The sequence below is a fragment of the Brachyistius frenatus genome, unplaced genomic scaffold (genome assembly GCF_029030835.1).
Source record: "Brachyistius frenatus isolate BFR_SWC_R1_liver_20210118 unplaced genomic scaffold, ASM2903083v1 Contig_3, whole genome shotgun sequence".
NCBI lineage: Eukaryota > Metazoa > Chordata > Actinopteri > Embiotocidae > Brachyistius > Brachyistius frenatus.
In genome coordinates this window covers 912,380-927,380 of record NW_027210602.1, presented here as the reverse complement: position 1 = coordinate 927,380, position 15,001 = coordinate 912,380, and the positions used below count along the sequence as shown (strand labels likewise).

Here is a 15,001-nt window from a genome sequence, read left to right as displayed (position 1 = left end):
GTAGAATCACCAATTAACCTGAGATGCATGTCTTTTTGGACGGTGGGAGGAAGCCGGATGTCCCCGGAGAGAAGCCACGCTGGCACAGGGAGAACATGCAAACTCCACACAGAAAGGCCCAGGCCCGGATTCCAACCCGGAACCATCAGTTTCCCTTTCTGCCCCTGACTGTCACGTGACTTCCTCCAATAAAAGGCGCCAGGTGGTTGAAGCCTCCAGATCCCATAAGACCGACTCTTGTTGTATTAAGCCTGTTGTTCCTCGGCGGGAGCCTGGGATTACAGCATCAATGGATAAAAAAACCTACATCTCCTTAAGAGGCTCCCCATTTAGATTGTGACGGTCAGCGGCAGCAGGAGTACATGAACTATCTCACCCCTCCGGGATCCGGTGGAGGAGCCCAAATATCAGCCTTTCAGTGTCCGGAGAGCCTTTCAGTCAGGTGTGGAAATATTCACCAATTAACCTATTAACATGCAGTTTGATTAGTGGTAAATTTAATAAGGGAAATGTTGAAAATATGGGAACTGTGCTGATTTTCTTATATTTTATTCCACTGTCACGGCTTCCTGTTGTTCAGTTGTACAACACGAGAGTAGCTCAAAAAGTTACGGGACTGCTCCTGTTATGCCCAAACGGTGTGCAGCACAGTGACGAGAGGCTGTAACCTTCGTGAGTAAGTACTCCCAAGTTTCATCACTTAATCAAAATTAGCACCCGAGTTACACATGCTATAATGAACAGTGGGACGGGTGTGAAAACTGAGATTTCTCCGAGGACAATTTTGGGTCAAATTCTGGTAATGGTCAACAGTGACCCTTGAAATGCTTCAGAAAGTCTACGGAGATGAAGCGACAAGCGGGGCGAGGTGTTCTGAGTGACATTCCCGTTTTAAGAGGGGCGGAGCTTCACTGTTAGAGACCGAAGAAGACGCGTCAGGTCAGGAGACATCAGGTGGGTTTTTCTTTGACATAGGCAAGGTTGTGCAACCGTGAATTCGTCCCCCAGGGTCAGACTGTCAACACCGAGTTCTACTGGGACCTTCTGAGGTTCTGTTATGGTTTGGACGTTTTTTCTGCTTTGTAGTCTTTAGGTCAGTCTGGGTTTTGTGTCTTTGTTTCCCTTCCTGTCCTTCCTGTGATTGTTGGCCCCCTGATTAGTTTCACCTGTCCCTCGGTGTACTTCCCTCCCTGCTGTATTTAGTCTGTGTTCTCATTTTCCCTCTTTGTCAGTTTGTTTCAGTTACCTGTCGCTTACTGCGTCTTTTGAAATCCAGATAACACAAACCACCTGAACTGTGGCGCCATGGCAACAGGGTTCTCCAACATGAGAATACGCCCGCTCACAGCAAATTGAAAACAGGAGTTTGTCACCCTCAACAACACAATTGTAGCTCCCCACCACCTGTTCTCGCTGGATTTGCCTCCCTGTGACTTCTCTCTGTTCCCCAAAAATTTGTCACAAACTTTTTGCAGTACTTTTTGCATTTGCAAAATGCATCCAATAGCATCACAAGTAAAAATATAAATTCTGCAGTGAAATGTCTAAAAAAAGGTGTCGACTGTACGTTTCAGCCATCAGTCGGCCTCAGATTTCATCCATTAAAAGACTTTTGATGCAAACAGATGTTCAAAGCATAACCGACCTAATGGACTGCAGTTTTATTACACTGCTAACGTTATTGCTGAATCAGCGTGAACGACTGCACCGTTACCACACTCTGGTTTCCAGGCGATGATTGAAACGCTATCTTATCCCTTCCGTTCTAAAGTGCTGCGGGTCAAGAAAGAGCGCCGCGTGAATACAAATCACCGTGATCATTATTAACAGCAGGAGTGGGGTGCTCGGGGTCAACAATGAGAGCTCAGATTGAACACGGCGCGCCCTCCGCTGAAGACTTTAGGGAGGCCGTATCAGTAATGAAGGTCAGAGGAGGCAAACAGCTGGAAAATTGCTGTAATCTAGCAGGTAATGTAATTTAGGTGAGGAGCTGAGGGCCTTAAATTACCCCTCCTCGTGTGTGTGCGTCGCTTCTGCCGAGAGATCTGTATTAATAACACCCATCTCGGAGCCCGGAGCAACGAGCCAGTGTCGACTGTACGGACGTTTGAGAACAAAAATGAGGATTCTGGCAAATGTTGAGTCTGAAAGTTGTTGTTCTCTTGCAAAGCAAACTGTCAAAGACAACCCAGACTGTCAGTGCGCTACGATGCAGACAGAAGTGTTCGTGTGCCCGCCTCATTGTAATGTAACCTTCAGTTCGCTCTCTGCTGCTTCGCTCGAAAACAGCTGTCAAGAGCAACCAACATGAAGGCTTTTGTGAGCCGAGGACGCGGCAGCTGCTGATGAAATGTGTTTGCTGTGGTGTTTGGCTTTCTTCAAAAATCAGGAAACAAGAGGCATCTAGACAAGAGGTTATCTCAATATGCTGTTTTGCTTATATGTACAATTGTTGCTAACGTCAACAGTACCGTTAGCTTCCTGATCATTAACCACCTTCGTTTGTTCTCTGCAAACAATATCGTCTGGCTGCTGATTGTTATTTTGTTGAGTGGATTTTAAAAGAGGAGCGACTACAAGCTCCGGTACATGTCGGCGCTGCGTGCACAGCTGCGCTAGCAGGAAAACCAAGCGGCGACCTCCGGGGATGAAAACAGAAGTCAATGAGGAAGTGCTAAAAGCTGCAGTTCCTCGAATGACCACTTGAGGCTTCAGAAGCGAGTCAGTCCCCACAAACCACCACGTTAAAACTTTACAGCAGAAATATACGTTTCCAGCCTGGGACAGAAAACAGTTTTGGTCTCTGGAGCTAATGTAGCCCATTTTTGGATCAGCCAGGAGTAAGATAGAGTCAGGAACCGCCAAGATGGTGACAGCTAGATATACGCAGACCTGTACTTCAAAACTGCTCTTCAGGATCACGATCACAATCTCGTGGATTTTTACCCCAACAGTCTTTAGTTACTCAGAAAGGTGGAGAAAATACCCCCAAAACAACCTTCTAGTAAGCAACAGTTCCGTGGGTGGAAACCTTTTTGGAAACTTTGCTCATGAGAAAGGTCAAAGGTTGGACCGGATTGACTTGGCAGAAAGGCTACGCTAAGTGGCATAAGCACTCTTTACAACTGTGCTAAGATGAAAAGCAGCTTAGACTCACAACAAGTCCAACCCTGAGATGGATGGACCGCAGCAGCAGAAAACCACGTCGGGTTTCAGCCAAGAATTGAAATCTGAGGCTGCAGTGAACACAGACTCACCAAGACTAGACAGCTGAAGGGTCCTCATGATGGCTCAAGGAGAAAAACGTTTGACAGGCTGGTGACACTGAATAAAAAAATCAGGGGATCATCAAATTCACGTTGATTCAACCTCTTACCAACGTAAATATTTGTGTCAAATTTCATGCCAATCCATCTGATGGTTGCTGCAATCATCCCACTCAGCCATTCAAAATGAAAGAAGATAGATTCAGGTCACAGCTAAAATCCAGCTTCGTGGAAAAATATGCATGCGACAAAGAAAGACTGAGAATAAAAAGCAGAACCTCTTGGAAACACTTCAATTTACATGTGAGTGCTTTCAGAGAAGTTTTACCACTAATTTCCTGATAAGTTTCCAGGAAATAAATTTGTAATTAGCAGCCAGTTCTAGGGGAAAAGGCAGTGTTCAAAAAGGACACGACGAACTAATCAATCCCAATTGATTCTTGGCAAATTCTTATCAAAATATAACATGACACATATATTTTTTTGGCTTAAACTATGATGTTCCTTCAAGAAACTTCAGATTTTCAAATAAGTACCATCCTAAATAATTACTTCCAAAAAGCTTTCTTGGAAATAGCTTCTGACAAAAAAATACAGAGCTGCCAAGTCAAGTGAATATCACAAATCACAGTTGCCTCAGGCAGCTTTACAATCTCTACAGCAAACGACATTTTCTATCCTTAGACCCTCAATTTAGACAAAAAAAACCTTTAATGAGACAAAAAGTCCTTGAATGTACTAAAAAAAAAAAAAACAGGTGTGACGTGGGAAACAGCTGAGGATCTACATAAGAGTCCGAACTAGTGATCTAGTTTTCAAGGACTAGAATTGTTCAAGAAAAAGACGTGACGAAATAAATGAAATATTTTAACCTGCCTACCTTGATAAACCACCTCTACTTTATTATAAATCCTAAGGGACCTCTCAAAGTTTGCAAATATACCAAATATGTCTGGCTGAATAGTTGGACATTTATGATTAAACCAGCCATAAAAACACGGCGTTCATTCGACGCAAACAAAGTGCCACAGAATACACTGTACATGTGATACTGTTAGTGTTATCTGTAAGCCACTTAAAGGAAGAAAAAAAAAAAAGAGAAATCTTGATTTTAGAGGGTTAAAAAGCTTCAGTCACTTTGCAGAGAGGAAGAGGACGGTCTGAATAGTTAACAGGCCCAAAGAAAGACGAGGAGAGGATGCACAGAAAAGAGCCCGTGTCCAATTTGAGAAGTGCCACCAGCTTGAGCGGACACTCTGTGGACCACGTCTGCTGAATTATAATGGGCCTGGCTTTGCTGAGGGTCTCGTTTCTGCCAGGCTGAGCTGCCCCTGAATAATTTATGTGACACCACAAGGTTAGCATGAACCAGGGGTACATAACTCCCGTCCTCGGGCCCTCTGGAGCCACAGCAGTATCTAATGCATCAAATGTTATCACTGGCTGCTCAGAGGTCTCGTAAGCCGACTCGGTTCCGACATTTGTCAAATCCCCTGCTTTCAGTTTGAACCTGGCAACAGACAACAGTCGCGTTTCAAACTGTCAGGGTGCTGCTGGAGTAAAACAAAAAGGCATCGGGAGCTCACACGCTGCGACAACAGCACGAGGACAAAATTATAAAAAGTAAAGTCTAAAAAAACAAAGCAGAGGTTCCTTTTAGCCAAAATGTCGGCCTGCGGATGGCAGTGCCATCCACTGCTTTGGTCCTGATTGAAATATCTGAACAACTACTGGATGGATTAGAAAAAATGTTGGCACAGACATTCATTGCTAATAGAAGAAGTCTACAGACGTTGGTGATCCTCTGACTTTTCCTAGTAGCGCCACCAGCAGGTCGATGTTTTGAGTTTAAGAGAAATCACGACTGGATGGATTGCCATGATATTTGGAAAATGTAGTCCAAATTGGGTTATAGCCTTTCTATTTTGTGCTTTTGTTTTATAACAAAATACCTGCAAAACTCATGACATTTGCAGGAGTCTCAGTTTATTAGCACTAAGTATGAGTGCTAATTTGGAAATGATAGCAGGCCTACATGCTAACTGTTAAGCAGATTACGCCTGCTGAACATCAGCATATTAGCACTGTTACTGTGACAAAAGTAGCATACCATTGTTAGCATTGTGCTTAAAGTAATAAATAAAGTAGTAAATATTCAACAACTACTGGATGGATTGGCACAAAAATTGGTACAGATATTGACGTTACCCAGACAATGAACCCTGTGGATTTTGGTGATCCTCTCACCTTTCCTGTAGCACCACCAGCAGAATAAGGCAGGTTTTAGAGTTTCAAATTCTACAAATAATCACTTTGTTTGTTTTTATACATCCTATGTGGTTTGGTGTAGTTTAAATCGTGTTGGTAATTTCTATTATTGTCAACAAATCCCATAGAAAGAATAAAAAAAGACTTCTCTCCATGAATGTTTGAGAGAATTACTTAGTTTTCATTTTTCTTTTAGAGTCTCAGTGACGACCTAAACATTTGATTTTCTAGTGAGTATTTGCAGCAGCATCTGTTTCAGATTTTTGATATTTCTTTTTAAATTGTTGCAGCTAAATTTCTTCTTTTCTTTCTGTACTGTATCATAACGTGAGGCGTTCATGTTATTATGTCCACCCCGGGAAACGTGAATGACGCTTCTAACTGTGTGTAACGGCATTAAGAGCTGCAGACACAATGTTGTCATGGCGATGCTGACTGCACCCTCATGTCTCTCTCTCTCTCTCTCTCTCTCTCTCACTCTCGTCTCGACCGCCTCACAAACAAAATGATGGCAGCAGCTGCCACGCTGCAGCTGATGTCACCGGTTACCATGGCAACCGGCGCCCAGCTGTGACGCTGCAGCGCGAGGAGGGGTCCGGCAGAGTGTGTGTGTTTGTGTGCAGTACAGTGCATTATCCAAGCAGATGTGTCTCTCTGTCCACACGTCTGAAGTCCGAGGACACAAAAAAGAGCATCTTCATTCCATTAAATACATTTTTTTGTTTTTCTGATTCTGCTACTGTTTCCAGTTAATCAATCAAACCGCAGCAGATATGTTGATATGTGATATCGATCGTGTTAACTCCTTTCTACTGAAGGTCAGGTTTCCCCAAGTTGTATCCTTCTGCTAAAGCAGCGTTCACATCAGATGGATTTAATCAACTTATCAGACGTTCGCTCAGGTCAATCAACCTGCAGTCGGTAATCATCTGTTAGAAGTCTAGCCAGGCCTCAAATTTCCAGCAGAAAACAAATGGCAGCTGAACCTCAGTGAAAGTGTCAGAAGTCAGTTCTGAGTAAAGAGGATCTGATCACGACTGGACCGAAGGATTCTAAGAAGACTCCGCAGCTCTGAAACAATGTGTGGAAACTGGATGGGTTCCAAAAGTGATCGCACCATCAGAGGATCAATACATCAAGCTGTGATGCTTCATCACCGATATAGAAATCACTAATAAAACACTCCAGTCAGCAAAAAAGTCCCGCCGTCAGAAAATCTGCGAGACGACGAGGAGCGTCTCGGAAGCTTTGTTCGAATTGGATTTGTTTCCCAGATCAGATCTTCGAGACAGACGGTCCGCGCTGTCGTTCACAAGCGAGCGGATCGGATTTAGTGCGTTTTCAAGACATCATCATCATCATCAACCTATCTGCGTTGGTTGCCGTGGCAACGTCGCGTAGCTACGCTGGGCTGACGCGGCTTTTTCTGACGTGGATGGCAAGTGCCAGCAGACGGTTTTATTCGGGCGTCTGTCCACGGACTGTTGTGTCCCAAAACCTAAACTGTCTGACAGTTAGGAGCCAGCAGAGCGTCCGGACTGAGACGGGTCGGAATCGCTTTTCAAACCTCCAAATTTGTTTTGGATCCGGTTTCATGTGGGATTTTTTTTTTGCTGTTCAGACTTTCAAAAATCATCTGGATACAATCTGGATATGACAAACAACGGATTTGATCCGGCCCAGTGGTCTTAAATATGTAAAAGAAGAGCTAACACACAAAAAGAGGCGTCTACATCATAATAATATATATAACACCACAATGAGGCTGCCTTTTGTCTTCCTTTTACTGTATTTTTGCTTTCTGCTCATCATATTTATGTGTTCTGTGTTGTGTTTTATGAACTGAAACATTTTTCTGACAGTAAAGCTGCTTGATTTGTGGCTCATATTTGAGTTTTGCACAAAATTATGAGAGGAAACGGGACCGGAGGGCATCTGGAGCACCATCTGGTCTGCAGAACCGCGCGGTGACCCTGCAGCCGTGTCTTCTGTTCTGCTGCAGATCGACACGATGGCACCTTAAACTCCTGACCTCTATATAACCTGAACTCTGACCGGATTCGCAGCACAAGTTGGAAAAACACTTGGTTATTGACCGTCCAGACGGAAGGTATTTGATATAATATTTATGTTGTAAAACTCCTTTGTGCTTTGAGGAAGTTACATTTCTTGTGATGAAGAGTAACAGAACAGCTGAACCGCATTGTTTTAAGGGGGTTTGTTGACTCAGCACAATAAAATGAAGTCAGATCTCATCATTACCAGACTCTGGGTCCTGGTTCCCGGTGACAACAGGTCAGAGTGGAACCGGGGGAACATAACACAAACACAGTGAGTGATGAAGCCGCTCACCTGGATCATGTAGAGCTGAGCGATGCGGTACTCCTCCACGCTCATCGGCATGGGGATCCGGTACTCCTTGATCAGCATGGCTGTGCTTGGATCGAGCCGACTCCGTGGGGGGGGGAAGCAGTGTAGGAGGGTAGACGCTCCTCTCGGTCCGCTATCCGAGCAGCATGTCCACACAGCGACGGACGGGACGCCGCATTACTCGCACCTGAGAGAGGAGAGACGACAGCAGATCTTCAGAAGGAGGGAGACACGCATCCGTCCGGTCAGCTGGCAGTGCTGCTCACCACCCAGAGGAGTTGTTAGCATGTTTTTCTCGAGGATTAAACCCCCCCCCCATGCACGAGCCAATACATCCTGTGCGAGTCCTCCACTCAGCCCTCCAGCAGATCTGTTACAAGGTAATCCATTGACCCAGCAACAGCCCTGAAATCCCCCAGCAACCTAATTCCCAAGTTCGCCTATACGCCAAAGATGCAGCCAAGATGGGGTCAGTGTCGCCTTTAAATTCCTCCGCTTCACCGCAGCGGAGGAAAGTACGTTTATTCAAGGATCTTACTAATATGTAAGCATAGGTATTTCAGTATTTCAATTGACCTGCTGTGTTATTATTCTGCTTCATGGGAAATATTTTACTTTTTATTCTATTTAACACCTAAATTTACTAGTTTTTACTAAAAAAAATGTAAATAAAAAAAAAATCAGTTTATCAAATATGCTGTTATTTATATTCTTTGTATCCTTAATGAGTCTTTTAAACTGCTTAAACACTAGAGGACAGCAGAAACACGATATATCCTCCTTTTTTTAAGTGGATGGATTTTTTTTCTTTTGCTCTAGCTACTTTCAGACAGACACAGTTTTAATTGCTACTTTTTTTTGGTCTTTTTTTTTTCAGCTTTCATACAAACGCTTTCAACCAAGCACCAAGAGACTCAGAACAATCAAAGAGAGATGATTGTAAAGAGACGCAAACTATTGAACAAAACAAAAGAAAAGGAACAAAACAAAAAGCAAAAAAACAAACCAGGAAGAGATGCAAACAGATAACGAGAGAGATTGAACTGCAAAGAGATGCAAAATTAACTCAAATGGATGCAAACTCAGTCACTGCACAAAAGACACAAAATGGGCCAATAAGAGATGCACAATGACCACAAAATGACACAACCAGCTTGATCGCAAAGAGACACAAACAACTAAACTGATCACAAACTAAAGAATAAACAGACTTAAAAAGGAACCAAATACACAAAATAACCTGAAAGAGATGCAAACAGAGTACAAAGAGATCTAAAATTTCCAGACCAAAATAGACATTTTACGACTGATTGATGATCTGATGTTTCATTTGGTTTAAATCTCCAGCAGAAATATCATGAAACGATATTAATTCAGCTTTAAAAATACTAAATGCCAGCTTTAAGACGTGCACAAAATTCAATTAAATCAAATCGAATCCTTTTCAATTGTAGCTTTAAATTTAGTTTGAATTTGAAGAAAAGTAGCTCGTCTGCTCCCTAAAAACTCGACTCCATCCATCTTTTCCTCCACCATCGACGCCCACCTCTCCAAACTGAGCTGCTGTGTCGTTCCTCCACTTGCTGCAGCCAGAACAAGGGCAACCAGTTGTGTACTGAGGAGGGTCACATGACAATGACTACTTAATCTTAGACAGATGATGGCGGGCAGACAGTAAATCTAATGCTGTTTTAGCATGAGAGAAGGAGAAGGAGGAGGAGGAGGAGGAGGAGGAAGAGGAGGAGGAGAAGGAGAAGGTCAGAGCGAGGAGCTGATGTCAAATAGTGTGTAGGTGGTGTTGCTCCATCTGTGGATGATTAGGCGGTGCATGTGTGGTCAAGCGGCTACAGCAGATGAACCATGGAGGTCATGGAGTACAGCGGTACGGTCAAGACTTCCGTTTAGCAGCTGAAGAGATATTTCCTTCAAGAAGAGGGAAATGAAACACTCTCGATTTAAAAAAAATAAAAATAAAAAAAATAAATAAAAAAGGCACATTAACAGCAACAAACAAAAAGAGGCAAAAATGCTGATATTGATGGGCAATTTTAGGAATTTTGGAACAAAATGACTGCCAAGAGACACAGAAGCACCAATAATGGGTGCAAAATGATCAGAGAGAAATAAAACAACCAGGAAGAGACAATAAACAACCAGAAAAAGATGCCAACAGATAATGAGAGCGAGATGGACCAGCAAAGAGTCGCAAAACGAACACAAATGGATGCAAACCCTCTGTAAAGAGAGAAAACGACTCCCAAGAGAGACAAAAACGCTAATAAGAGGTGCAAAATGATCAGAGAGAAAGGAAACAACCAGAGAGAGATGCAAAACAACCGAAAAGAGATGCAAAACAGCCAAAAGGAGATGAAAAATAACCAGAAAGAGATGCAAAACAACCAGAAAGAGATGCAAAACATCTGCAAAAAGACACAAAAGAAACACACCATGAACACGCGGATGGATGGAGGGGCTTCTATATGTCTGGTCCTCCGGCCTGTGGTCTCTGAACTGTATCGACGCTCAATAGTGTAATTTTTTAATAGTGTAAATTGAAGATTCATCTTATTTACGAGGCTATGTGATAAACAGCAGTAACAGGAGTTAGTCGTCTCCATCAGCCATGAATGAACACTGAGCTCCGAGTGGCTCTCCGGAGGCTCTAATGTACGACCTTATTTACTGAGCAGAGGGAGTCTGAGCAATGATGCAATTACAGCAGAGAAATGGAGCGGCGTTTCTCACCGAATCCTGTGAAGAATGAGTCCTTGACCTACAGAAGAGCAGCTATATTTAGACTCTCCGTGATCCCCATCGAGCAAAACATGAGACGGATGAAACCCGACACGTCCACAAGATGGGTGGACAGAAAGACAGAAAGCGCCATGCGTGACAAACGGGCCTTTTGGGTTTTTTTATGCAGAAGGATTTTTTTTTGTTTGTTTTTGTTTTATTGCCTCCATCAGCTCCGCGAGGGGTGAGTCAGCATATCAAACACGGCATCCTCCTTCCACCGAGGAAGACAAGCACGAACTGAAGGAGTGAACCGAAGAGGAGGGCAGACGAGAAGTTACTGGAGACGCAATGATTAGCCAGAAACTATCAAATAAATTATTAATTAATCCTTGTTTTTTAAAAGCAAAAATGCCAGTTGTTGAGTGAATATGTTTGGAGAGGTGTTCAGTAAAAACAAGACCTGAAAAGGCAACATCATTTGTGGACCCAACGTTACTCCTTCAGGGTGCAATGACGGTTAACGACAAAAAAGTTGTTCATGCTGTTCAGTGTGTCTGCAACATGCTGCAAGTGAGTGTTTTCCAGAACAGTATACGTTAATATTGCAAATATTGCAAAACCAGCTAAACCTAAATTACCAAACAGCTAACAACCCTCAGAGGCCTTCAGAACATCACAGTAGATCTCAACAGGAACAGTCTCTGAACTTTTTTGATCCACCCTCACACAGTAAATCACAGATTTTATTTCACTCCTCACTAATAAGATGAGCATTTATCCCTGAGACTACAACATTAAGACACGGGACTCTCCCTTGGAAGACAACCACATGCTTCAAATGCATTTTTCAGTCTAAGAGCGTCGAGTTTATCGAAGAGCAAAGTAGCCTCGGAGCCTGAATGTGGCTCCGTTCCCATTGACTACTTTGGAAATGTGATGAACACTCAGTTCAAACCAAAACAAAGATGCCTTGGGCTGATGGCCTCTTTCAATCAGAACAAACCACAACACATCGAGCTCTCCATTTTAATCCATTTAACTGATGAGGCTGCCAGCTCGTATTGTGGCACTAGAGACAAAACAATCGGAAAGGAAGCCTGGTCTCTTTGGAAATGTCACGATGGCGAGGAAATATGTCAACAACCACCAACACAATCAAAGAGAAAGACTGACATCATGCAGCTGCCTTTAAAACATGAAAAGCTTTTCTAATTGAGCTCACAGCCAGAAATCACAGTCGGTCAGTGTTCGTGCAGCCTCCGCAGGGAAAGTAACTGTCTCATCTGCACCCCTGAGAGGGTGACTGCCGGCCAGCTGCCTTCCATCAAAGTCCTGTGCGAGAAGGCCAGCAGCTAAATTGTACCAGCCAAGTCAGAGGAAAGCAGCTCTGGTCTATTAAACACAGCGGTTTGTTCCTGAGGGCCGACTCTGCTCAAATGTACGCCAATCCCGAGTTCGGCCGTAGAGACCGATGTGACTGTTTCAGCCTGAATGTTAAAAACTGACCACTTTTCCTGTGGAAATAAGATCCACTGTTTACTAATGCAAACGTTTGCAATACACAAAGATTTCCAGGAATACGTACAACAGTTTTATATACAGTCTATGTTCGAAACGCAGTCATCTAGCATCTGTAGATGATTGACAGCTTCTTGTTCCTCCTCCCCGACGACTCAGGAACTCAACGTTAGCCGTGATTGGTCCAGGTCGTACTCGCAGTGTTGCCAGCCTACCAACAAAGACACGGCAAAAGATTATGGCACTTTAATTTGATCTGACACAGTTTCTGTAGCAAAAGACAAATATATCATCTGTGATGTAAACTGGAAACCCGTCTGTGCAGTTTGAGGTTTCCTAAGTCCTTTTTTTTTGTGTGTGTAAAAATCATGTTTAATTCATGAAAGTCAAATCAACGTTAAATCCTCGAGCAGAATGCATAACTAATGAATCATCTTCATCACGGGAACATGCAGAAGCAGCGTGTTTACACACTCAGTGTACGAACCAGATGTTTCTGACGTGCACCAGAAGATTTACGAGCAACAGGCTGACGCTTTGCTCCACATCACAGTTCGATGCAGGAGGATTCGACTCTGGCGGTCGGAGGAGTCGTGCTGCGAGAACGAGATCCCCTGATGGGATTTATGTTAGAAATCACAACACAGGTTTTTTTAAACACGTGCGGAAACATGCCGACACGCAAGATGAGTCAGATGACGTCTACAAACGCACGGCGAGGACGATTTCTGCTGCTTTAAACAGCCCGGCGCTTCTTTTATCAAAATCAGTTCGAAAATATTGCGATAAGAAATGATCAAAAGACTCCTATAATCACTGATTATCACACTACTGAGCACATCTCAGCACATCGTCACCACCCAGCATGACAACATGTTTCAGAGCGTAAGTTTGTGTTTTCATAGATGTATCTGCATTAAAATGGTGTCACAGCTGGTCATATTTGTAAATAATGCCATGAACTAGAATATTAGTTTGATATTAGTATTATTTTTATAAGAAATAATTCATTCATAATCTGTTTTCATGAAGATTTGCAGCATGCGGTGATTTTTTTTTTTTCTTGCATTAATTTCGACATTTTAAACTAACACCTGCATATTTTTCTGCATCGGCCCCCCCTGGGCACGCTGTGATTCTGTTTTTAATCATGCATGAGACCGAGCGTTTCTTTTCCCCCACCAGATGGTTCGAGGACTGTTTCAAGGATTCTGGAGATGAAAATACGTTTTCTCTCTGTGACATGTGTTTGCACGCGAGTCACACGGTGCGACGGCACATTTCTCATCCTCACAAAATAAACCAGCACACGTCTAAAAATCACAGAACTGCAGCAGCCACCTGCAGATCGTCAGTCCAACAGGCAGCATCCGTGTCGTAGTCGCTCACCTGCTTTCATCACGTTTTAACCGTCATTATTTCACACGTTAAAGAAGTGTTTACCTCGCAGACTGATCCTCTGAGCTCAGGGGCCGACGCCGATTCCAGTCCCACAGAGTCCCAGTCCAGTCCCCATCCCTGCACTCCTTCCTTCCTTCCTCTGCGGTCAGCCGGTCCTCGCCTGCTCGCCTCCCCCCCCCCCCCCTACTCCTCCTTCTCCTTCTCCTCCTCCTGCTCCTCCTCTTCCTCGGAACAGGAAGGAGCTTCTGAAATCCTCACGGTGAAATAAGAGAAGCTATCAATCCTCCTCTTCTTCATCCGTCCACCTCTCCTTCTCTTCTGCTCTACACCCCCGCCATCTCCTCCTCTCCTTGCACTGAGGAGGCTCTGTTACCATGGATACACACGAGGCAGAAGCCTGATTGGCAGGGTTTGTTGTGATGCAGGGGGCCGGCCGTGCAGCCCACCAGATTGATTGCCTTTTCAGGGAGCGTTCGTTGTGTAACGCCGAGACAGAATCAGCTCTGCGAGCACAGATGTTCAGGAATTTTTGTTATTTTTTTTTATAAAACTAGGAATTACAACGGCGTTTGAATGCAGCATGTGTTTCACTGAAAATCCCAGAGGAGGAATGTATGGAGGACCAAGAGTGTCAATTTTATCTAAACTGACAATAAATCTGAAATTATTCTATAGATGAATTCAGTAATCTAAAAGTAAATCAGTAAGTATTTCATTAACTATTATTTTACCAGACAGTAAAGACAGAAAATGTACAAAGATTTTACAAATGATTTATGAGAATACATTTTTAAATATGAATTAACTCCATTTCGTCTATTTTTTTTAGAGCATCAGATTCTCTTTTGAAAAACTGGAACCAGAAAAATTTGATGTTTACATAGCTGACGATTTATTTGCTGCAATAAATAAGTATAAAATTCAAAAAGACGTATTCAACAGGATTCTTTTCTCGATTTCTCAAATCGAAATTAAAAAGTCAAAAATCAATTGCCAAAGAAAACTGAATAGATTAATTTCAGTTACATAAAACACAAAAACAATAAATTTGGACATCTGAGAAGCAGGAAGCAGAAATATTTGACATTGTTGCCTCAAAAAAAATATTTTTATGGTTGATTTTCTGAAAAGGTGCCAATTAATTTTGATTAATGGTTTGATTTGCAGCAAAGGCAAGAACACCAAATATATTTAATCTACAAAGACAAAAATCTGTGGAAAACAGCATTCCTCGCATTTAAATTGTCGATTGCAGAAAATGTCTGACATCACAAAATGACAAACAATCAATCATTTATCTAAATATGTAGTAATTAATTTGCTTCCAGACTGACCCGTTTGATCAATTTATCGCTGCAGCGTCTTTCAGCCAACAGTGCAACAGCCCAAGATGCAGAGTTTAGAATTAAAAAACAACAAATCCTCACATTGTAGAAGCACAA

At 43.0% G+C, this 15,001-nt stretch overlaps 1 protein-coding gene across 4 annotated transcripts in view; it reads right to left on the bottom strand.

Moving 5' to 3' along the window:
* Positions 1–15,001, bottom strand: part of LOC138622649 (membrane-associated phosphatidylinositol transfer protein 2-like) — a 50,744-nt gene that overhangs the window by 24,242 nt on the left and 11,501 nt on the right. For 2 of the 4 annotated variants that reach the window (XM_069701589.1, XM_069701596.1), the window contains exon 3: positions 7,887–8,091. In XM_069701589.1, coding sequence (XP_069557690.1) covers positions 7,887–7,964 — 78 coding nt within the window. In that variant the 5' untranslated portion in view covers positions 7,965–8,091. Of the gene's footprint in view, positions 1–7,886; positions 8,092–13,601; positions 13,966–15,001 lie in introns of those variants that run through there. The other 2 variants (XM_069701581.1, XM_069701604.1) reach the window with 2 other exon arrangements.